Source organism: Diuraphis noxia, unplaced genomic scaffold (genome assembly GCF_037042655.1).
Source record: "Diuraphis noxia isolate RWA-SAM2 unplaced genomic scaffold, SU_Dnox_SAM2 contig0004, whole genome shotgun sequence".
Classification (NCBI taxonomy): domain Eukaryota; kingdom Metazoa; phylum Arthropoda; class Insecta; order Hemiptera; family Aphididae; genus Diuraphis; species Diuraphis noxia.
In genome coordinates, this window is record NW_028301714.1 from 52,483,148 (window position 1) to 52,508,718 (window position 25,571).

The window sequence follows — 25,571 nt, forward strand, 5'->3', positions numbered from 1 at the left end:
ATATTATACTTAACTTAATCTCGCGGGTCAATTGGGTGCAAGGCCGCGGAAAAACTCAAAAGCGAGAAGTCGGCCGATGTGGTCGATTATCGTATTGTTTTGATTTTTTTTCCGCTGTATAGTTGTATTCATATTGTAATAAATGAGTACATTTTGTGGAGAGTCGCGTCTTCCAAAAAAACGGAAAACGGACGGGGACACAACAAGTAACCGATGATATATATCTATTATACGTGGCCCACGAAGAAATAAAAAATGATGGGGAACAAAAATTGCCTACCGATCTTCGCTTTCACTGTCGTTCGGTGCCAAAAATCTCAAAGTTAACAAAAAAAAAAAAAAACAGAAATCGCACACTCGCGATCCTGACGGCCGCCGCCGCCGCAATCCATCGCGCGCGGTGAAAGTGCCGCGGGCGGTTTTTAAATGCGACCGTCATCGGCTTATAAAGACTGCAGCAGCGGCCCAGTCGTGCCGGCACCTCCGATCACGCGATATACACTCTCTCAGACGATATAATATTTTTGATAATTTTATCACACGGAAACTGTTAATAATGAGATACCAACATATCGTTAAATAACAATAATAACGAATTTTACGCGCGCTCGTCACACCGCCGACCGTAATATAATATTATATACTATAATATTACCACCGCCACAGATCGTAATATTTAATAAATTATATTATATATACGCGACAGTGACTTTAATACCGACGTAGGAAAAGCGAATCGAAAAAACCGTATAGTTTATTATCATATCACTTTTTCTCGTATCGTTCTCACGACGCGATCGACGCGACCGATGTGAACTGTACTGGCTATGACTTTGGGGGTCGGCCACCGCGGTTGGTTCAGTGGCGGCGGCGGTGGTCTTGATGCACCGGACAGGGTGCGCGTCCGCGTTTTTGCGAATCGGCGATCTATCGCTGTACCTGTTGCTACTGCAGCTGTCTTCGCTGCAGCGGATATCCGTTGGTACGACGGCGATCGAATTGGGCACGGCCGATCGTTGGCGACCGCAAAGATTTGGCGGCGGTTTCATCGACGACCGCGACGAACGATTGCAGGACAACGAGATCGTCGAAGACCATCACTCGAAACCATCAGCTCCTCTAGCACCCGTCGAACCCTTATTCGACTATGCAGCTTCCCTGTACAGTTGAGTCGTTTTTATATCATATATTATACATAATCTGTATTACATATTCTTCATATAGGTGCCTGCATCGGGATCTAACCTATTGCGAGATAATTTGACAAATAGTTGTAAATTTTCACTTTTTAACTAACTCATCTTTGATTTTTAACTGACTTGATAGTTAGATGTATACTTATTACTCATATATGAATAACTTGGATTGACACCCCTGTACAATTTGACACTCAAATAATGTATCTATTCCTTACAACGCCACTTATTACATCTAAAATTATATAACAGTTAATAGAATTGTTCAAAAATATGTAGCCAATTGTGATATAGTAAAAATCAAAGTATACTGGGTGTAACAGAAAGACCTGACAAAAATAAAAAATTATGCTAATTAAACGTATGACAAAATTTGTTAGTATTATATGATGAGTAAATATTTTAAGAAATATACTCTATTATTACCTTATAGTTGTTCTTATTATTCATTTTTGCAACATATTGAATAAAACGTTAAAAAAAATATATTCTCATGTCAGCAAATTCTTAAAAATCATATTTAAAAAAAAAAATTATTACGTTCCAAATTAATTTAACCAAAAAAATATTGAATTTTAATAATTTAAAAAAAAATAAACTACTGGACTTAGGTAAATCTTTTTACCATCAAAATTGTTCTTATAATCAGATTCACAAATGTGAATACTATTTTGAATTTATCCAAAAAAATTGTTATTAAATTAAATTTTTTTTATTTTCAGTACTAAAAAATAAATATAAAAAAAATGTATCATACGTGTAGCACTAGGGTCACTTAATGTAAAAAAAAAATTAATTTGAACAAAAGTTATTGCAAAAATCAGTTCTATCTGTTACACCACGTGTATAACTCATATTACTCTTTTAAGTTATTTTCCTTTTTTTTCTTAACTCAGCTTAACTTCAGACTTAAATGTGTGTTCAATATCGCTGAACCAGTTTTACGATGGTTACTTACTTGTTCATAATAAACTTAGTACCTACCATTAATTATAGTATACTCTTGTGAGGACTGCAGAGGGGAATAGCAACCAACCAGGTTTTCACGTTTTTCAAATCATCTGGTTTGGTTCATAAAGAACGGGATTTCCGCATTTTATGGGAGCATCGCGAGTAGGTATCACTATATATTTTATACATAGACATATACCAACAGTTCACACGTTGACACGTATACTGTTAAAGTCATATTTGCCACGCTTTATCAATAACGTGTTCTCAAGTGGTATATAAAAATATATATGTTGACTTACAGCAGTATTCACGAAACGTGTTATTAAAATATATGATTCGACAGTATTCTGCATCGTCTAGCTATGCATTAGACCAGACCACTTTTCATATTATGAATGTATTAATATATATATATATATATATATATATAATCTTATTATAATATATTTAGTAAGGCACTAAATACACATAATCAATATTTGCTGAAAGTATAGCTACAAAATTATTATTATTAAATTATTCTAACATTCATATATCCAATATTACGTTAATAAACTCTATCTGTTAACAATCGAAGGACAGTGACTCGTTTTCTTGACTAAAAATTATTTGCCTGAATGAAAAAAAAAATGCTATCAGATTCATGATAATTAAAACAATATTATATAATCACAACACTCATTGACTCTCATAAAATATAAAACTTCATTCGTATTAAAATATGGTTTTGCACCATTGTGGCCAAGGACGATTTACTCTAAATTCTTATTAAGCATTCGTACATCATATAGAAAAGCTTATTGGTGAAACTTTTGTATTGTTATATGTATATATTACACTTAACATACTATACAGAGTTTTGTTTCATATTTTTGATAAAATAATGTATATTTCATGTTTTGTGTCGCTAAAGATATTCTTAAGCTTTTAAAGTAACACACAATAACTGGCATGTTATAATTTTAATAATAAATTTAACTCCCCATACAAAAATTTAATAAAATAGGTAAACATTCAAAACATTGACAACTTTATTGGAAGACAAGGACGAAAATTATTGAAAAAAATATATATATTGTGATAGTTTTAGCGTTTCTACACTGGATAGGGTATATTATGACATAGTATTTTATGAAATTTATAAATTTCAAATTGCAAAGTCATAAATAAACAAATAGCTTAGAGGTTCGCTATACTTAAACGGTATATTATAATGTTGATGTGTCTTATTAAACATAACACATGGCCATTGGCGCAACTAGGGGGTGCAAAAGGGTCTTTAGCACCCCCAAGTTCTAATTTAGCACCCCTTAATATTTTAGATCTAACTATTATAATTATAATGAAATAACATCAATTTTATGTTTTTAATAGTATAGCGCCCCACGTTTTAGAGGTATAGTTGCGTCTATGCATATGACCTAGTAAATGTTATAAGATTTAGCATCGTATTTGTCGTATTATTAAGCTGACACGCGTAAAATATTTCTACTTGGATGACGTTTACAGCTACGATAGATAATAATTTCTAAATTATAATATATAACTGGTAATTCAATAGTATCTGTAGTATACAAATATATTTTATGTTAACGGTTATATTTTAGATTTAAAATTATCTTACATTTTTTAACTTATAAATATTTATTTTTAGAAGTCAATTGTTTAATGATTTGAAGCTTGTTATTAAAGTATAGGTTGTTTACATTAGTCAAGTAATATAATTACAATTTTAGATCTATTCGAGTTATCAATGAGAGAAGGAGAATAATATAGTAATATAGATTCAACAATCAGAAATTAAAAAGAAATGTGACATTGGACAAACCAGTTTTATGCATAAAAAAACAAAGTATAACTTCATTTAATAATAGTTGACCTTGGGACTAGTTAAAGAATTTAGTTGTAAAATATGCTGAAGATCTATATTAAAATGACTAGACAGTTTTGTCAGGTAAATTGATTATAGATGTTAATATCATTGATTTACTACTTATATACTCAGTGCCTTATGTAAGTTTTGCGGTCAGATGCGGGGCTAGATTGCAGTAAATATTTTGGCACTTAATCAAGGTAAAATCAAATAGCTCGTATGGCTGGTTTTAGAACAATTATCTTCAGAGCTATAATCTATATATAAATCTTATTATTTAATTATTCTTCAATATTTATATCAATATATTATATGTATTAAACGTACCTATATAGTGTATTAGGAAATTAATAATTATACATAAAAAACCCATTTAATAACTACAATTATTAATTAGAAAAATAATAACGTGGTATTTAAAAAAAAAATTTTTAGTTTTGCTTATTGCTTGCAAAAATTAGATATCACGCGATATAAAATATTACAATTATATTACTGGACAGATGTGACCTGATATAATTCCTTAGACATATTTTTATCATCTTAATTTTTTTCAACTATTGCTAATAGTCCCCGACTCCCAGCTACCGTTTAAGTATATAAATAAAAATTACACACCAGAAAAAATGTCTTTGTTAATAAGTTTTTTTTAATACATCAATTTATTTCATTTACATTAAATTTTGTACAGCTAATCTATTGTATACTATCAAGAATCTTCCAAATCAAAAACTTAATATTTTTGAAAAATATTGACGGAATTTTTATCCAGAGACATTTTATTCTGTTATCTTTATAGATCAGGGAAAATAATTTATGAACAACAATTGATGATAATTTTATAACTAATTAGTTAGGTCTTTCATAATTTTAAGTTTCAGTAGGTATCCCAAACAAATTTACTAACATTATCACATACAATACGCAAATACGTGCTAATATAATAATAATTATATTTTACGATGATATAATGATATCTAATTTGTATTTTACAGTAGCATAGATATACAACTTATAGATCCTGGTAGACCCAGTACGATACACCATCCGTCCCAAAAGAAGGTGCCTCTTTGAAACTAGCACTGCAGTTATTTACACGTAATTAGATTAAACTTAAAATAATAAGAACCAACCAGCATTAAATACTATAATAATAAGTAGAATTCAAACAAAATATACAAATTTAGTTGAATTTACAATTTACAAATATAGCCCATTGTAAAAATTTTATTAAAACTATAATTTAATTAGTATGGTAAGGTATGCGATTCTCGGTTTTAGGTTGTTATGCTTACCTAAGTATAGAATGTATTTATATATTTTATTAAGAACACGTTTATAATGAAGTTTTAATACAACCTTCTTAAAATAAAGAATATTATAGTTTATATTATTATTATGTTGATATAATCATACTATATTTATCGAAAAGAGTGACATGAATTATGATGAGCGATGATCACGATTACCATCGTCGAGAATAACAATATAATACTTATTGTATTAATTATAGACATATAATGTTGATGCGTGCATTTGACCTAATAAACTAATTTCTACCAACCTAGTAAAAAATTAATATAATGATAAAAATCAAAATAAATTGAGAAATTGTGTTGTATATAATATATATATATTGTAGTCCGGGAAAAGTTAACCTCATCCAAATATATAATACAATATATATTACTAATCAAAAATAATAAAACGTTTTATATAAATAGATTGACCCGGTTTTTCACGTAAATTACGTTTGACAAGCTCGGTATAACTAGGTAAATTAAATATCTACAATTGGTACATTAATACGGTAAATTAATTTAATTCAAAATTTGATCGAGTAATTTCTTAATTTTTTTAAATTGTTGCACTAAGGAATTAGGATAACTTTAGAGAAATACATTATCAATGAAAAAAGGAGAAAAGTATATAAATGCTCGTCATTGAGCTTGAGTAAGTTATTGTAATGTATGTGTTCAATTCAAATTCAGTTACAATTCATTACCTACGAAAAACAGTTCAGATTTTTTTAATGTTCTAAATTACTCGCGTTTAGATATAGGTAGTGAAATAAACGTTAAAGTTCAAAATTTCCTCGAAAAATATTTTCGAATCAAAACAAAATAACTTAAACATCGTTATTATTAATTGTTGAATATCTGACCTTATCCTAATTTGAACTAAAAATGAATCTAAAACAAATTTTGATTAAGTATTTATTTTTTCAGATTTTTCAGATTTTTGAATTTCAGTATGGATTACTAATAAGAAACTCTATACCACGTTTTTAAGTCTTATCTATAAAAATCTATTTTATAAACTTTCAACAACCAATAAAATAACTTGCACATTTTTAATATTTTTAAACTTTTAAAAAGCTATAATAACAACTTATGAAGAACTTTATATTACATTTTTAAACTTTTTAAACGATATTAAATTTTTGTCAATATTTATAAAAATAAATTTGAAAGTATCGAAAATACCTACATAATATGTATAACTCAAAAAAGTCAAAATATTTTAAAATTATATCAATATACCATGTTTAGGAAATGATAATATAATCGAATACCTATCATACGTATTTTTCGTATTTTAATTACAAAAAAATAAGAAAATGTTTGATGATAAACACGATTCTATCAAATTTTGTCGAAATAACTTCAAACGTCTATAAAAAAAATTGTATAAATAACGCTCAACTTTTTTTCTATAATTTTTCTATAATAAGTTATTTATATTATATTACATATTCGAATATTATATATGAACATTAAATATTTTTTGAATTTGAATTACACAATAATTTGTTGTTTTTTTTTTTTTAAGTACTTGGAAAAGTTTATTTTTTGACCCCTCTGCCCCGAATTGCCAACTGGTAACTTAATCCAATTCGCTATCAGAAACCAACATAAAAATTAAAAATTGAAATATTTTTCTCCTTCAAATGTGATGAGTACTTGATGAAGCAAAATGTTAATACAAAAGATTTGACACCAAATTACCTCTCCATTCTAATCCTCTTATAAAAAAACTATCCACCTTGTCCATTCCAGGTAATCCCCCAAGACGGCTTAAACGAAGATAGTGTCGAGATCTTCTATTACAAATTTAAAATGTCTTAACTTAATTAACCAAAAAAATTAAAATTAAAACTCAAAATAGGTATAGTGTCACTAATGGGTGGCTTCTTCTTTTAAAATATTCATGTTAATTACTCTGTGCACATCATTCGCTTATTGTTCTTAATAAGACAGATAGTAATTTTTTTATAAAAATAAATTTAAAAAAAGTGGATGTCGCTCTGCTGTACATTAGGTGGTGAGGTGGACCTCTGGCTAGGGTAGGTTAGATTTGAATGCAATGATAGGTATCATTATTGTATACGAAAAACGTTTCTAAACGGAGAAGATTTGTCAGTCTAGGTTAATATATTATATTTAAATATTGTCATATACGAGTCTATTTTGAAACAAATATTTTATTTTTCAATTAAGACGCATTTTGCATAAGGCATGGTTAATCAATTTTTCCAAAAACATTGCATGTAGTTTTCATAATTCATAATACCTTATATAATCATAGATATACATATACCTGTTTTGAGGATAAATCGTTATCGTTACGCGATTTCATAAAACTTTAAAACGCTCAAAACATTTTTCGTATGGTGACGCTTCAAATTTCCTTAATAGCTATTTGAAGGAAAACTTGCGGAAAACTTAGTGTTGTATTTTTAATTCTTAGTTTTAAACACAAAATTTTTTATAATTTTTCAACTTCAAAATTACTTGCAAATTTTCGCGTTTTCGACAGATTTCGTAAAAAATTTAACTATAAACGCTTATAAAAAAAAATTGTGACTAACGATTTTTAATTTTTTTTAGCTACAATAAGAACAATTCATAAGGAACCTTGTATTAAATTTCAAGTTTTTTTGGTCATCCAACATTTTTTTACGGAAACTTCAAAATAAAATTCTCATAAAAATCGAAAATTTCAGTTGTCTATAAATATCTCAAAAAAATTCAAAATTTTTTGAATATAGATAACACTTACATAAACATTTGGTGAAAATTTAAAGTATTTACAGTGATTAGTTTTTGAATTACAACCATATAAATAAATCGATTTGGTCGAAAACTGTTTTTGCGTAAAAATTCCCGTTTTTCCGTCATTTTTTTTTTGTTTTTCTCGATTTTTTTAAAAAGTGTTGGAAAATGTTTACTTTTGACCTCTATAATGCACCAAGAATATTCACTTTTAAATCGGAAACCACTCCTAATGTTTGAAATTGAAGCATTATTTCGACTAGTTATGCTGTATACAGACACAAAAAAATAAAACACACACACACACATCATTGTAAAATCAATACATTCATCACTTCGTTCAGAATCTAAAAAAAAGGTGATGAGTGACGACAGACACGATAATTAAAAATTAAACGCACGTCGCATCATTCTCAATCAACACATTCATCGCTCCCCAAAGAATCTTAAATGTCCAATGGGGGATGAGTATATTTGATGAACTACCTCGTGTATACTAGTATACCATTGATGTTAAATACCTACTATTAATAATCGAGTATACAAACTTAATCTTTCCCAAGCATCACTAAAATAATTTATTGCAATTTCCACACACTATATATTCAATTTAACGAAGAAAAATCCGCGTAAAGACTACCGGAATACGTAAAAAAAACCATATGAAATCTATTCGTTTACTTACCATAGTAAATATACATTATTAAACCATCACATTTTTATGTTTTAGTGGAGAAGATGGTCCGCCGCTGGGCTCCTCTAATATGGTTGGCACCGGACGAACAATTCCTGCCTGGTTCCGTAACCGATTTCTTGAATCACGTTACGCCTAAGCCACGTAGCCTACCCAATGACGAACAGCAACACTCTAAAGTGCCCATGGGCCCGGATTCGCAGTCGTGGTTTTTAGTCACTAAATCCGAAGTCGGTGAGTAACACTATAGTACTATAATACTTATGTCTTATAGCGTATACATTAGCGACTTTATGTGCTTATGGCATATTATATTTATATAATATATTATATTCATGTATTTATACAGGATGATGGTTCTTTGAACGGCTAACACTCATTAATTTGTATTTATATAACTGCAAAGTTACAATGCACTCAACTTATTTATTAAAATAATGATTTTGTTTTTTTACAAAAGTACGAGTATTACACTTCAAACTATTTAAAATAAAAATAATGTTTTACGGGCAATCGTTTTATATTCAATAAATCAATAATATATTCTATAGTGACTACTGTTTCGAAAAAACGAAAAAATCTTTCGCCTTTCACCGTTTCCCCAAGATGATGGTGAAAAAAATTAATAGTCATCTAAATTTTTTGATAGATAAATGTTATGAAATTTTTTTAATAATAATCATTAGATTTGTCGCCATTAAACAGGATCGCTGTGACACTGTGTATACATTCAACATTGGCATTTAGCTGTTACGTATTAATATCTACTTGTGGTGTATACATCACGCGTCATGTTAGCATGTATACATGTACCTAATGTTTGAGACGTGGTTGTAGCTATTGAAGTAATGGCAATGTGTTAAAACTATTTATTTTTTTTTTTAAGGTAACAGCTTACTAGTTTATATCATGAAATTTAATATATATTGAAATATTAGGTGCTATTAAAAAGTTGTATATATTTATGGCAGCCAAAGCGTGGTCTATATATTACGTACAAACGGGGAAAAAACTGTATTTTTTCTCCTTTGATTGGACTTACAGCCCACCTGGAGTTAGATATATTGTCCTAGATAATATCGTATTATTATAATTTTCGGTTTACATGACCAAGTCGGGTGACCGGAACACTAACAATAAAATAATATAACGTAGTATGTGGTATAGGTACAACGTTCTAAATCACTACCAACAAATTTATTTTATTTACATAAGGTATATGCGAGTATACGATTCAACGATTTAGTCAATCAATTGCGTAAACACTTTCAATTATTGTTGACCCTTTACGGTCTTACACGACACATATATATTATATATATTCGTAAATAAATACAGAATTTCATCATAGCTGTGGATATGTAACACGTTACATTATTATAATTGGTGTGTATGTCCGTAGTTAGATGACTGTGCAGTACCGGTAACACTGCCGTGGTAGTTTGGTTATAAAATATTATGGTAAATTTTAAAATACAAATGTGGTTGTACGTGTCTGAAAAAAAATCGAATATTTTAAATGCCTTTAAATTAGTCTAATTTTTTATTAAGTTTTAATGTGTATGAAAAATGATAATTTAAGTAATAGTGGAATATTTTTGATTTTGTTAATAAAAAATGTTTAGAGTTACTTACATTAAATATTAGCATCGTTTAATTGTTATAGAGGAAAAATGGTTACTTTACGGGTGAATATCAAAATATGTTGTCAACATTTCAAAATAACTTCACACGAGCTTTTTTTTTAAATTCCAGTTAAATATGCTTCAAACAAAATATCTTGTTAGAATTTTCAAGCATTATGTTAAAAAATGTAAATGTTATTTTTACATATTTTGGTAATTTTTCAACAATTTGAAATTTAAACGCCTCAAAGCACTTCAAGCTGTATAAACAATGTTTAAAAGTTATGTATGCATATAATATTTGGTGAGATATTCAATTCTGCAGTACATATAGTTATTCAATTTTTTTAATAATTTTACAAAAATTCAATATTAACTTTGTTGAAAATTGAGATCCAACATAACTTAAAAATATCATTTTGATATGTTTTCCCAATTATTTTTAAAAGTACCGGGATATTTTTATTTTTGATCCTCCGAACAACCAAACCGATCAAATTTTCTACTAGCGATCATCGTGTTGTTTAAGTGAAAAGTTAAAACAGTTTTATTGCTCTAAAGGCGACGGCAGAAAAAACACGCGCACGTCGTTATAAAACCAATATATGCATCACCTCGAATCTAATAAAAAAGCGAATGTACAACGTTCAATTATAAATAATTGTTTTGTCCATGAATTAAAATAGAATATAGCCATTAAGGGTAGGTATGAATATTTTCTATCAAACAATAAATTGATGGTATTTTTTGAAACCCAAAACTTTTTTCATATTTTGTAGTATAATTTGGTGTGTAAGCGATAATATCGTTGTACAATACAATACTTAAACATGTTATGGACTTATGGCTTATGTTGACATATCATAATTTTAAAGTAATTATAACTTATTTTGTCGAATACGTTTCAGTTTTAATTACTTTACCGGATACGGTATTTAAAATTATACCTAGTAATTAAAATTATGAACCTATATTATAATTCCGTCAATAGGTATTTGTTTTGACTAGTTTTGAGTGTTTCAATGACACGCTTTGGATACCTAATCATAGGTATCAAAATATTTTTAGATATTTAAAAATATAATAATAGTTTATACATAAATACTAACGGACAAAAAAAAAAAACATAATTAAATTTTTTCAATATAATATTTTACTACAGGCACATTATTGTATTTGCGGGAATTTATGTTGTATTCTATAAGTATTAAGTATATAATTATTTTAATTATGTGTTTATTCTAAAAACACTTTTTAACATTTTAACTATTGACTAATACCTACTATTTACTAATTAGTAGCTAATTACTGGTATTGATAGTCTTCTTATAATTTGGTTAAATGTATAGAGTATCGAATTGTTTTAAGTATTATTCACGTAAATAGTGGAAATATATAGGCAACGTACCTTAAAGTTTAAAGATACATAATAATCGGAGAATAGTAATAGTTTCTACTCCAGAATAGTAAATAACATATTACACACGTTAATTCCTACAAACTATATTATATGTGGAAGTCCTTAGTTCCTACTCCTATATAAAAATGAGGTGTGTAAGTTCCTATACCGAAAAAAAAAATTACTTATATTCCTGTTAGGACATCAATCGAACACAATATTATAGATACTATCAACATTCAAAAAACATTGCATAGGTATTTATTAAATTATTGAAATTCGCAAACTTTTTCGAATACATATATTAAAATAAGAACCACAAATAGTAACACAAAAACAAAAATCAGAAATAATATGTTAAAAATAAAATCATATAAATAACAAAATTTTAGATTATAATATACATATACCTACATCAAACGAAATAATTCAATAATCAATACAATTTTATTAAATATTGAGGTTTCCTAAATAAAACACATAAAATATAAAAATTTTTTTTATAAATATTTATTTATGAAAATTATTATGATTTATGATATATTTTTAGATTCTGAGCGGATCGAGGAATGTATTGATTTTACCATGATGTGTGTGTGTTTTTTTGTGTCTGTCATCGTTTCAGGGCAATAAAAATGCTTCGATTTTCGACTTTAGTACCTTGTTAGATCAGAAAATGAATCTAGTTGGTACTTTGGGGGGTCAAAAGTTATTATTTAAATAATCAGAATAAACAAACTAAAAATTAAGGGAAAAACGGGAAATTTTAGGCACAATCAGTTTTCGACAAAATCGATTTTGATTTTTGATTTAACTTTAAAACAAATGACCATAGATACACGAATTTTTATATAAGTACATTCTATCCACCATGCAATTTTCAAAAATGTCGACTACGTTGAGCTATTTATAGGGATATGTGATTTTCGATAATTATTAGTTTATTTTAAATTAATGTTGATAAAAATTTATTTGTTGGGTAGAAAAGCTTGAAAATTTAATACAAGGCTCCTAACATATTGTTACAATAGCGGTTGAAAAATCAAATAAATTCATGGTCACAATTTTTTATAACCTCTGTACAGCAGAGTGACATCCACGACCCACTCGCATTGATACCAGTTTAACTATATTTTAATGAATAGTTAGGTAACGTATTATAATATTGAATTTTATCAAAAAATAATAATTTTAAAACGTCATTTAACTTAATGCCTATTTCAATTCAAGCAAATAATAAAAATTAAACATTTTGTATTATTTTAAATATACCCTATATAGTAGTATAGTCTATATACCTACTCTATATAGCACGAGAAGTGAGTGGACATACCTATATTATTATTATTAAATAAAAATAAAAGTTCCATTGGTTTTTACCTTGGAAAATCAACGTAGATACTTGGTATTATGAGATTGAGTACAATGAGACAAATTATAATCTTATCGATTATAACGACAAAAATATGACGTTAGGGCCTGATTGTAAGATAGTACATGGAAACGGCACCCTCAGAATCAGCGATCTGTAGAAAAATCAAATAAATATGTCGAAAACATGTTACGAGCTTGGGTCGTCGACAGTAAAAGTACCAAGTGGTCAATCGGAGTTTATTTTATACAATGGCAAAACAACATTTCACATCATAGAATTTTGGATCGTTAGCCATATCGAGCCTTATTAGGTACTTAACTAAAATTAGGTTTTAGTTCTATAAACTTTTAATGAACTAAAGATTAGTGATCAAATAGTATTAAATGTTCCAAAATTAGACCAAGAACCTCTAGATAATCAAAATACATATAAATGGGATAATGATAGATATTCGGAACGGTGTTTACCAAGTTGGCGCAGCAATTGGTATAATAAAAAATCAGTGTACCAGAGAAGAACTTTATCTAGTTTCGAATAGTGATATAGAAAACAACAAATTACAAAAAGACAAATTCGTGTTCATACGTGAAGCCGTAGCAAGCTTAACCATTTTCAACGGTCAAGGTTTTGTTAAATGTAACTGTCAAGCAGGAAAGCGACAATGTCAAACCAGTCGGTGTTTATATTTTAAAAAAATGTTAAATATTCCAGTAAATGCTACAAAACAATAACATGTAATAACAATTAATAACTAAACAATTTTTAACCTATTCTTCTTATTCATTTTTATATATAACATACCTACTCGTACTATCATAGCATCACATCTAATTCTAGTAATTACCAATATATATTTAGAATTTAGGCTTCAAAAATATAGACCGATGAACTCGAGATTAAACATATTTCAAATAACTCAGTGTTTTACATATTAATAAATAATACATAGTTTTTTTTTATACAAAACAGCAATAAATAAATAATTAATAGAATTAAATTTTTAAAATAATACAAAATACTTACTTAATTTTTATTATTTGCCTGACTTTAAGTTAGCATTTAGTTAAATGCCTAGTTATTTTATTAAATGACTAGGTATTTGACTAAATGTTTAGGTAGATAGTGAAATAGCATACAAATTAAATTATTTGACTATAAGCCTAGGCATTTAGTAAAATGCCTGATTTGACTATATGCCTACGGGCTACGACATACATATTTTGTCAAAATTAGCAAATATAAACAAATTGAATATATTACACTTAAATTATTTTAATATTGAACATATATGTATGTGTGGATTTCGAATAAGTGCTATAGAGTATAAACACCTACATTTAATATGTTAAGTATAATATTGCTATAGATTTAATTTTAGATGTTTTAGTATCTATATATGGTCGATTTAGCTCAATGAATTATATTTGATAGTTTTCATTGTTTTAAAATGTCTAATGCATTATTTTTTTATCACCTAAAAAAATGGCTGACATTTTATGTACCTATTTACTGTTTTTTTATGTCTCAAGCACCTGATCACGATGAGTCCCATTCACAATTTAAGAGATTGTTCAAGATTACGGCAGACTAATTATAGCTTATAATTAACAACATAATATTAAACGCATTGCTTTTGACGAGTCACGAGTGTTTCGTTAAATATATCTTCTCGTGCATCAATTATAAATGAATTACATTTTAAAGTTTTCAGCACAATCAATCATATAGTTTTGTTTTGGATAGATATCTCTTTAATTTTTCAATGCCAAGACTACGAGAACATTACATTATTATAAAAACGTATACAGTACCTTATTGTGCCTATAGCCTATATACATTATTAACCTATTAAATTGCAAAGTTGACATATCGATTGAAAATAAAGATAGGGTACGTTTTGTCAATACTTACTTGAATTGTATGAAATATGTTTAAGAGGATGTCAGTGCAGGAGCGTATTTAGATTTTTTTTTTGGGGGGGGGGGGGGGCTGTGGTATTTTCTCCAACTGAAATTCCCAATTCAGCCTAGTTAGAGTTAGAAAATTTACATCTAATAAGAGTTATAAGACATAATAAGCAGACTTCATAAACAATTCCCAAAAGTCACCCCCATAAATACGCCCCTGTGTCAGCGCACTATTTGTTTATTCTCTCTGATCCACTAGCAACATAGTAGGTACATACCAAAATTTATCTTCAGAATCAATCCAGCTATATTATTATTAATTGTAGTACAAGAGTAAATTCACTTATTTTGAAAATTTAAGTTTAAAACATTACCGGTGTTGCTACATTTTATAATAATTTAATTTTTATGCAATTTATGAACGTATGATTATTAGAATTTATAAATGCGTATAAATTGTTTAATAATTAAAATATGTCGTGAAAAAGCCAACGTAAAATATAAATATTAAAGGTAAGAACTTATAAATCTAATGCAATAACTGTAGTATATAATGCCATTGTAAATGCATATGGATATGAATAGATAACCGTTAAAGTGCCTTTAATCCGTTTTTATTCAAGCCATAAACTCTTCCATATATTTTACTTATTGTTCTAATTAGTAACAGATTGTAAATTATATTGTAAAATTAAAAAAGTAGTATAAAAAGGTAACAACATTGCAGGGTTGGTTCTGCAATTTTTTTATGTCGGAAAGATAAAACAAGTGCACTATAATATCCTCTTATTGTAATAATTTTATACGGTTTGTCGTTTGGTATGAACTTTAAGAAATGAGAATACCTGTATATACGTATATAAGAACTATGATGAGTAGACATTAAAACTAAACAATAAGCGACTGCAAGATCATAATACATGGGGTCGTTTTTTTGTCGTTAAACAGATTTCCGTGTAAAAATAATGATAACAGCCATAAAATATTCATAAATTACCTATCAGTCATATATAACATAATAATACACCTATTTTTATAACCATTTATTATAAAATTAGTTATTATGGAGCAAAGGAATGAACCTATATAATTTATAAATGATATAATTATGTGTTGAGCCCAAGTATAACACAGTAAAGTAAAATTGAGCATAGGATATTATATGCATCGTTGTCACATTCACATTGCCGAAAATTTGCAATCTAAAATTTTCTTGTATTATTCACCAATTATAAATGATACCAAACTTAAACAAGCCGCGAGCAGTGAGACGATTATTTATTAATAAATTATAGATGTATATTTTTGATCATTGTTACTAAGACTTATACAATTTGGCATTTGCTTTAAAAAAAATAAAAATAAAAATAATAAGTAATGTTTAGAAAAAGCGTATTATAAAATATCTACATCTATATCTATAATAATTGACATAATAAAAATTAATGTTAAAAAAAATTAAGTTCATTTTCCAAATAATATAACAATAATTTTATCAGAGACTTTTGATTCTTACCATATTTTGAATTATTATAATTATTTGAATAAATATTTTTGTATAGTTCAAAATTAAAAATGACAATATTGCTGAGTTATTTTTTTGCTCAATCGGAGTGTAGGTTTTCTTTTGCAGTATTTTTATATCCTCTACAGATGCGCCAACAAATTTGTTCAATCGTGTTATAGCTGTACAACAAATGTGAATTTTACACTTTGATAAAAGTACGTCTTGATTTGCACTTTTACAATAGACATTAGTTTATTATTGTATGCGCCTGTACCTGCAGTTAAAATCATTAATCAATCATATGATAATGATCGCTGATCAGAATTAGTGACTCCTTAGTAGCGGCACTCAATAATTAAATTGGTTTTGAGCACAATCGTATGCCCTTAAAAATATTAATATTACTCGTCTGGAACAACAAAAAATTATAATAACTCACTTGTGATTGTAGGTAGTCTAAAAATACGAATAACTCTCCGAGGCCCATGTGACCTATTACCCATGTGGAAATGGCATAAATCACGAACCGTGTTAATACATAATATTATATGTTATGATGCTATACGAATTATGTCCAATGATATAATGTTAATCACAGCAAGTTTTTCTTTTCGTTTACCACAGAACAACTGTTGGAAAACACCACTTCCGTACTGTACGGACAGAACCCGAACACGACCACCGTGCCCGTCTACGCGCACGTCACGCAATGCGGTCGTAAACATTTTCACGTGTCGTATTGGCTGTTTTTCCCGTTCAGTCAGGGCAAGCCGATATGCACGCTGGACATGGGCTTGCTCGGCCCACTCCCGTTGCCAGTCTTCAACAACCGGTGTTTCGGCACCCTCAAAGAGTTCGGCAGCCATGTCGGCGACTGGGAACACATGAGTCTCATGTTTAATGTACGTATAATATGATACTATATTTATTATATTATTATGTATTTATAACATGACATAATCATTAAAGTATATACTACCATTGCCTAGCTACTTATTATATAGGGTGTAACAGAAAGACCTGACAAAAAAAAAATTATGCAATAAACGTGTGACTAAAATTGTTAATATTATATGATAAATTAATTGATTAAAAAATATACCTCTGTCGGCAAATTCTCAAAAATCATATTTAAAAAAAGTTATTACGTTCCAAATTAATTTAACCAAAAAAATCTAAAAAATAAGCTACTTGACTTAGATAAATATTTTTACCATGAACATTGTTCTTATAATCAGGTTATTACTTAATAGGATATTTTGAATTAAATTTTTTTTCAGTACTAAAAATAAACATAAAACAATTTATTATACATGTAGCGCTAGGGTCACTCAATGAAAAAAAAAATATTAATTTGAACAAAAGTTATGACAAAAATCACTTCTACCTGTTACACCTTGTATACCTACAATAGGCACATAGTGACTTAACAAACATACTCATAACCCACATTGAAGTATACCGATTTTTGAAATACTTAAAAGTTTTTTTTTTTTATTGAACTTTGTAGCTTCGGCGACATGGGCCATATGAGCTTTATACTTAAATTTACATTATGCTATTACATGTTTAAGGTGACAATTTAATTACAATAATAAGGGGACTTTGAGGCTTATGGCTGTTGACTATATTAATTATTTTACTTAAATGTATTTGTCTATTTCGGTTGTCCTGAGGAATGACATGATTTTTTCAGGTTGACAGTCGGGTCCGATTATTTCGTAGAAGTTCGTTGGTATATTTATTTTATCTCTTTCTTCTTCATTTGATCGGCATTCTGTCATCAAGTGTTTAACTGAGAGGGTTACTCCGCATGTGGTGAATTTTGACGGTGGTTGGTAGGTACTTCATGAGGTGTCCATGTGTGAGGTGGGTGATGTGGCCGATTCTAAGTCGGTTTATTATTATTTCGGTTTTTCTTGGAGTTTTGTATTGCGGCCAGGACTTACAAGTTTATGTAGGTATACCTACATTGAATAAAGACTATATTTTCCAATTTGTTCGATTTTGTCCGATTGTTCAAAGGTGACAATTACATACATACTAGGTACTTAATTTTTTTACTACCATTTTTATTATAGTATAACTTGTTGATCGTACATTTTAATTTTTTTTTTTTTTTTGAAAACGTTTGTTAGATAAATATCTATATTGTTTAATTAAAATTTAAATGACATATAATGAAGTATTAAACTTTATGTACTTACTAGTTACTAATAAATAATAATATACGTCCTTAATAATTAGTTCGAACATATATACCTAATATAAGACTTGAATAAAAAATTCGAATAGATATCTATTATATACCCTAAGTCGTTGAATTAATAAATCACTCATCTCATATGACTGTAATCAAAATATATTATTAAAAATGATTAATATTACATTTATTGGTTATACATCATATGTAAATGAAATTTTCATTTCAAAACAATGCATTATTTAGTGTATATATAATATAAAATACACGATACAATAAAAAAATACACAAAATAATTATTTCGAGAAAAAAAAATGGCGGTATTGTTGCTTTACCTGTTCTGCCATTGCATGCGTGTATATAAGTTGACAAAGCTTTAATGATTTTCCGTTTGATTTTACCACAGGGTTATGACGAACCGGAAGAGATGTACGTGTCTGTGCACGATGCTGGCGCGTTCTACCGGTTCGACCGGAATCGGCGGAAGTTTGTTTTCAATCGACAAGAGGTGCGCAAAGGGTTTTTGCAAAAACCTAAGTTTCCCGAAGTGGTGCACTTGACAGACGAGGGCAATCATCCGGTGCTGTTCGCGGCCAAAGGATCTCACGGCTTATGGACCGCTCCAGGTGAGATCTATATTATAAAAGTATAACTCAATATTAGATTTAAAAACAGTATTCGTAAATATATATATATATATATATTTATATATTATTTATTTATATATATTTATATATTATTTATTTATATATATTTATATATATATATATATATATCATCACTTGGTCCGCGTTTGAATAAATACAAAAAAGATAATAATAATATGATCAGTGGTGTGTCCAGTGGGAGGTGGTTATGGATTATATTGTACGATAAAATCCGCTTATTTGTGTCTCTATAGTATCACCACTACAATTCACTTAAATGTATTATTAGGTAATTATGCATTTCTGGACACGCCACTGAATATGATCGATGATATGCATTACTAAAAATAATTGTAGGTACCTATATATTATTGGATTCGTTTTACAGGAAAACACAAATACGTGCGTATACCAAGGTTGTATGACGATAGTGGCTACGGATTTCCATGGAAAACTTGGCTCAAGGTCGAAGTGTTAAACTCGTCGAAAAAACTTCCCATTTGGATGCAGTATTACGGCAAATGGGGAAATCAGCGCAGTAAATGTCATCCACTTTCCAAAATGGGCTTGCAGATTTGTCAGTTTACCGACGGACCGACGGGTATACCTATGAAGCAGCATGATTTTCGATGTCAAAACGCGACCAAGTAACCATGGTATCCTACTGCACTACTGCAGGCTGGAAGAGAAATTCGCTGAATGGCTGCGATGAATATAAACCATGACCTAGCCGACTTTCAAACGTCAGAACGTGTTTTAGGTCAATGTGTATCACTGCAGCATTGTATATTGTTATTGTTTTTTTTTTTTATCATTGTCATTATTTATTTATTTAAACTAAACGTGATGGGTCTCAGTAATTTTAAGGACCTAAAAAATCGATATTTCATTTTGCGTATTTATGTATTATGCATTTAACGTATTGAGTGAAAGTAGGACTGCCTGATTCTCGGATTTCCTAGGACAATTTCGTTTCTTTTTATAAATAAATTATCTATTTGTATATTATTTTATAGCATGTAAAATGATCGATGTCTGTGTTATGTAAATAAAAATAATGAACATTTACGACTTTCTGGTTTTGTTATTACTCACTGTTCCTGTTAATAAGCAATCAGAGTGCAAAATATGTACAACGATTTCTTCTCTAGGGAAAATTGTATGTTATGACTATATAATAGTACATAATATTACAAAGGTACTTCCTAGTTCCATCATACATTCATGAATTGATTAAATTTTAATTCGCCTACTATGGGTGACGTAAATGGTTTAAAGAATGATTGAGTCAAGCAAGCCACAATAGACTCTTTAATTACTTTTTTCCTTTTAATACATATTATTATTATTATGCAATGTGAAAAAATTAATGTCACACACTTCTGAACCCAATGATACGTCATACGTATACTTAAATCAAATAATAATGATAGTCAATTAATATTATATTTTATATATTATCTACTTCAAAAATTGCAGCTAAACCTGTTTAAATAAATTTGTATTATTAGAATCTAAATTTCTAAAATCTGATGATGAGATATTATTTATTTATTTATTTATCATCTGTAGGTACGTTGGTACGTATCATAAACAACAATAATAGTGGAGTATTTAGATATTATAATATTATGTGTCATGTGTGTCCTGAGAGCTGGAGAAACATTCTACTGCGGCGCTTTCGATATATTGAAATTACATTTCGAACTATAAAATATACTTATTAACACCTATACAATATGTAATGTAATTGAACATATTTTTTAGAAACTAACTGCAATACATTTTTCTTAGTCGTATTTTTAAGTATATCGAAAATAATTTTAGAACCATTTTGTTTTATAATCGTTTGAAATTCTAATATTGATAAAATTGGAAATTTTTACGAAAAATAGCAGTTTTAGTTTATTTATTGTAGATTAGTAGGTACCTTATATTATAATTCTAAAAACATCAATCGTTGTGACATGTAACTTTCCGCCACTATCTATAATATGATGTAAATTAATTATAAATTTCAAAATATTTAGACTTGTCTACTGCAAACTTCTTATAGTATAATAGTACTTAATTGTATTTAACATAGTATACAATGATTAAATGATTTTAGACTAATGTAAACTAGTCACTGGACTCGTGATTACCTTTTTTGTTGTATACTTTTCCTGGAAATTTCAAGTAATGAAAGGCGGATTGTAAACTCAACCCGATAATATAGTTTATAGTTATAGTTTTAAAAAAATACGTCAATACTTTTTTTTTATCTATTCGTATGGCTATGTTTGATTAGATAACTTAACTGTAGAAATAAAAACTAAACGATAAAATATTAAGTATTATATGATCAACATTTGTTGTTCCAGTTAATGCACCAAATTTACTGTAATACTAATACATCATACATGGTATTATTAACACACAATAATTTGTAATGTCATACAAAAGGTAAAGTTATATTTGTATCACATAACAGAAGCTATATGATGGTCGTCTTGTTGATTGTACTTAACTGAGTGAGTGTATACGGATGTGCGTCAGTCCCCACACATGGACGTATAACTTATACCTATAAACAAAAATGTATTCATAATTGACGAATGGGTCTACTCGGGAATATTTCAGCTTCAGTTTAATCGTATGCATCCTGTAGTCAAGAACGCTGCATCATGTCTGGTTGTAAAAACATAGATTTGTCTTTTCTGCAATCAATGATTGACAAGACCGAACCTGGAGTGAAAATTAATTCGTATGAAGTGAGTGATTTAAAACTGCAGTGTAATAGTATAAAACACGTTAATAATTTTGTACTTGGTGATCGAATTGCGGTATTTTGCAGATAGCATTGGGATCAAAACGAGGTGATAACTATACATCGATGTTGTACAGAATTAAACTATATGGTGACGACGGATGGTCAAAATCTCTGTTCTACAAGTGTTTGCCCGATAACAGACAGGCGAGAAATACGTATAAATCTGAGTTACTATTTAACAACGAAGTGACATTCTATACAAAATCTTGTACAGCATTGATGGAATATCAAGTCCGTATAGAGTACCTTTATATTATTTTGTCAATATTAATTTTTATCATAAGGCTTACACTAATGCTTTAGGACCTCAAACAATTGGACGAAACTTTTAACAGTGTGCCGAAATGTTATTTGGCCCAGAGCGATATCGTTATATTGGAAGACATGCAATTTAAAGGATTCACCATGTTAGACAGAATGAAGGGTCTTGATTTTAATCACTGTAGAGCCATACTTAGGTAAAGATTTGATGGGATTATTATTGCACGCGTCTGAGTTGGCGTGATGATGTTCTTTCAGAGTCTTGGGTAAATTCCACGCGTTGTCGCTGTCCATGAAAGTCGACCAGCCAGAAAAGTTTAAAGAATGCATTTCGGACGCAATAAAAGAAGTTTACTATAAGAGTGAAAACGAATTGTGGTATAAAGGATATTACAGACGAGCCGCAGAGAACGCAGAGAAAATGGTACTTATATACACAATATACACATAGATATTGTTCATAATAATATTAATTGTCATCGCATCTTGCGTATAATTATATACAAACGATATTTATGATTTTTTTCATTGCAGCTGGAAACTGAATTGACTGAGGACGAGAAACCAAAATATTTGGATAAATTTCGAAAATTTGTCAACCATGAATCGTTCTTTGGGTATATGGTGGGACTAGTGTCACCTAAGGAATCGCTATCAGTACTCTGCCACGGTGACTGTTGGACGAACAATTTTTTGTTTCAGTACGCTCAAGATGGGAGCATATCTGAAGTAAGATGTGACATGATTTACGAATCAAACAATTGTAAAAAAATAAATAAATAGTAATAATACCCAATACTGTTTTTTCAATAATTTTCAAGGTGTCTATAGTAGACTTTCAGTTGGCTAGATATGGCTCCCCGGCATTGGACTTGGTCAGTCTTTTGTATTGCTGTACCAACGTAGAGTTAAGGAAGCAGTATTTACCTGAACTGTTGGAAGAATATTACGATTCAATCGTCAGTGTTCTAACACAAACAGATTGCTTGAACCATTATCCTGATATTCGACAAAAGTAAGATGAACTTATGACATTTTTTTTTTGTCCCGGAACTGATGTGTTTAAAATAAAAACAATGAAAAACTAAACTAATAAAAATATATCGATGATAATTATTCATTTTTCTTAAAAAAAAATTATTCAATAATGGAATAAAATATACATACCTAGTCAATAGTCATATAGGTAGGTACTTAAGTAATTGAAACAAACATCATCATTTTATAAATACAGATATTTTTTTATGATAGTTAAAATTTGATAAATAGAATCAAACTAATTTTTAAAATATATGCACATTATGCACCTAAAAATTAAAAAATTAAGTTATAGCTTTTTATACTATTTATTATTAATAACTAATTCATATCTATTATCTACACAACTAAAGATAATGTATATCAATGATTAATCGACCTAAATACGAAAATAGTTATTATCTTGCAGTCTGCAGGTACCTGTTCGTAGTTACCATTTATTTATTATTATTATTTTTTGTAACCTTATTATTATAATAATAATTTAATTAGATATTCCAGTATTTTGCACAATTTTTATTTTTGTATTTTAATAAATTGCCCTGTCAAATAGTAAATATCGCCGGCTTCGAATCCACTTCTCGCAGGCCTTTATGCGCCATATAATATTATTATTTAAACCTTTTGTGTTGCGTGAAAACTTAAACGAATAATTTTCGTTACGTATTGTATTGTAGCATCGAATACTGTTATTCGAATGTTCGAATTATTTACGATAGACCTATTCGAATAATTCCCATCGGCCATCACTAGTACCTACAGTGATGTATAATATATATTGAATTTATTTTTTAATTTGTCCTTCCATATTAAATTTAATTAACGAACTATATTTTCTATTATTCGCATCATTAAAAAAAAAATATTATCCGGTTACTTATGATCTGTTTACTACCGCGGAATAAGCTAATTTGAATGTGTTAATAAAAGCTTATTATACTTCTGTCCTCGAAATTTCAAATTGACTTCCACGTATCATAACTTTCAGGGTTTTACGTGAGAAGAAGTTGAAACATTCGACGAATCGTAATCGGTCGTTAATCATTGTTTCTGGCCTAATTTGTTTTTATTCTGAAATTGATCCACTTTTTAATAAAAATTGTATAATAGTTTTACATTTTTAATTAATTTTGCTTGTTTTTTATGATATTATCGATATTATTGTGAATTGGATTCTACATTTTTTTTTTTTTTACAAATAAATGTATTTAATCATATCACAGGTTATACGAAGAAGTGCGTGAATACAATGTGTTTGGTCTAGGAGTAGCCCTAGATATGATACCGATCATTACATGTGACTCGGAGTCGGCTCCAGACATGTATACGGAAGATACGATCAACATTGACGACGAATCCAGCAAGGAACCTTACCCGGTCATGACTACAAGCAACTTATGTCGCCGAATGATTGCTGACTTGGTCAAAGAACTCGTGGACAACGGATGTTTAACATAACAGGTTGAGTTAATAAAGTTGATGCGATGTATGATTATCATTTAATGATATACATAGCCGTATTAAGATGGTTTTTTTTTTAATTTGTGATTATTATTTTTATTCTATTATATCATTGTCATTTAATCATATTATTCGGTATTCCATACGTGATAACTGTTATTTACTTTTGAAGTATTATACGGATTTGTGTTCATTATAAAAGTTGATAATAATATTAAAATAATAAAACAATAAAAATTGTTTTATACCAAAAGCATTAATATGGGTAATTTACTCATGAGTTCACAATAATAAAAATAAAAAAACAGAGACGCAATTATTAGTAGTACACCTTTATATTATTGGTACGGGACTGTGTACCTAACCAAATAATACGCTGATCCCACCCCTATGATTATTGAAACTACCAAATCATCGGTTTTTGGATTTTAATATGGTTAAGAAATTATAAATTATAATACTAATAATAGCATACAATGACTACAATGTATTTTAGGTTTAAATTCTTGAACAAATTAAATACAAATATCTTTATAAACCTTTTTTCAAACCATTAATTCATTT

At 28.7% G+C, this 25,571-nt stretch overlaps 2 protein-coding genes across 2 annotated transcripts; both read left to right on the forward strand.

Moving 5' to 3' along the window:
• The first annotated feature begins 454 nt into the window (after positions 1-454).
• LOC107172031 (uncharacterized) lies at positions 455-20,503 on the forward strand. Its single transcript, XM_089225167.1, has 5 exons — positions 455-1,165; positions 8,809-9,006; positions 17,210-17,487; positions 19,195-19,414; positions 19,824-20,503. The coding sequence occupies exons 1-5, from the start codon at positions 883-885 to the stop codon at positions 20,084-20,086; spliced, it is 1,242 nt and encodes a 413-aa protein (XP_089081293.1). The 5' UTR covers positions 455-882; the 3' UTR covers positions 20,087-20,503.
• A 1,515-nt stretch (positions 20,504-22,018) lies between these two features.
• On the forward strand, positions 22,019-25,260 carry LOC107163331 (uncharacterized). The gene is made up of 7 exons (XM_015510699.2): positions 22,019-22,188; positions 22,272-22,478; positions 22,551-22,705; positions 22,767-22,932; positions 23,043-23,237; positions 23,330-23,523; positions 24,770-25,260. The coding sequence occupies exons 1-7, from the start codon at positions 22,102-22,104 to the stop codon at positions 25,002-25,004; spliced, it is 1,239 nt and encodes a 412-aa protein (XP_015366185.1). The 5' UTR covers positions 22,019-22,101; the 3' UTR covers positions 25,005-25,260.
• Positions 25,261-25,571: the final 311 nt, after the last annotated feature.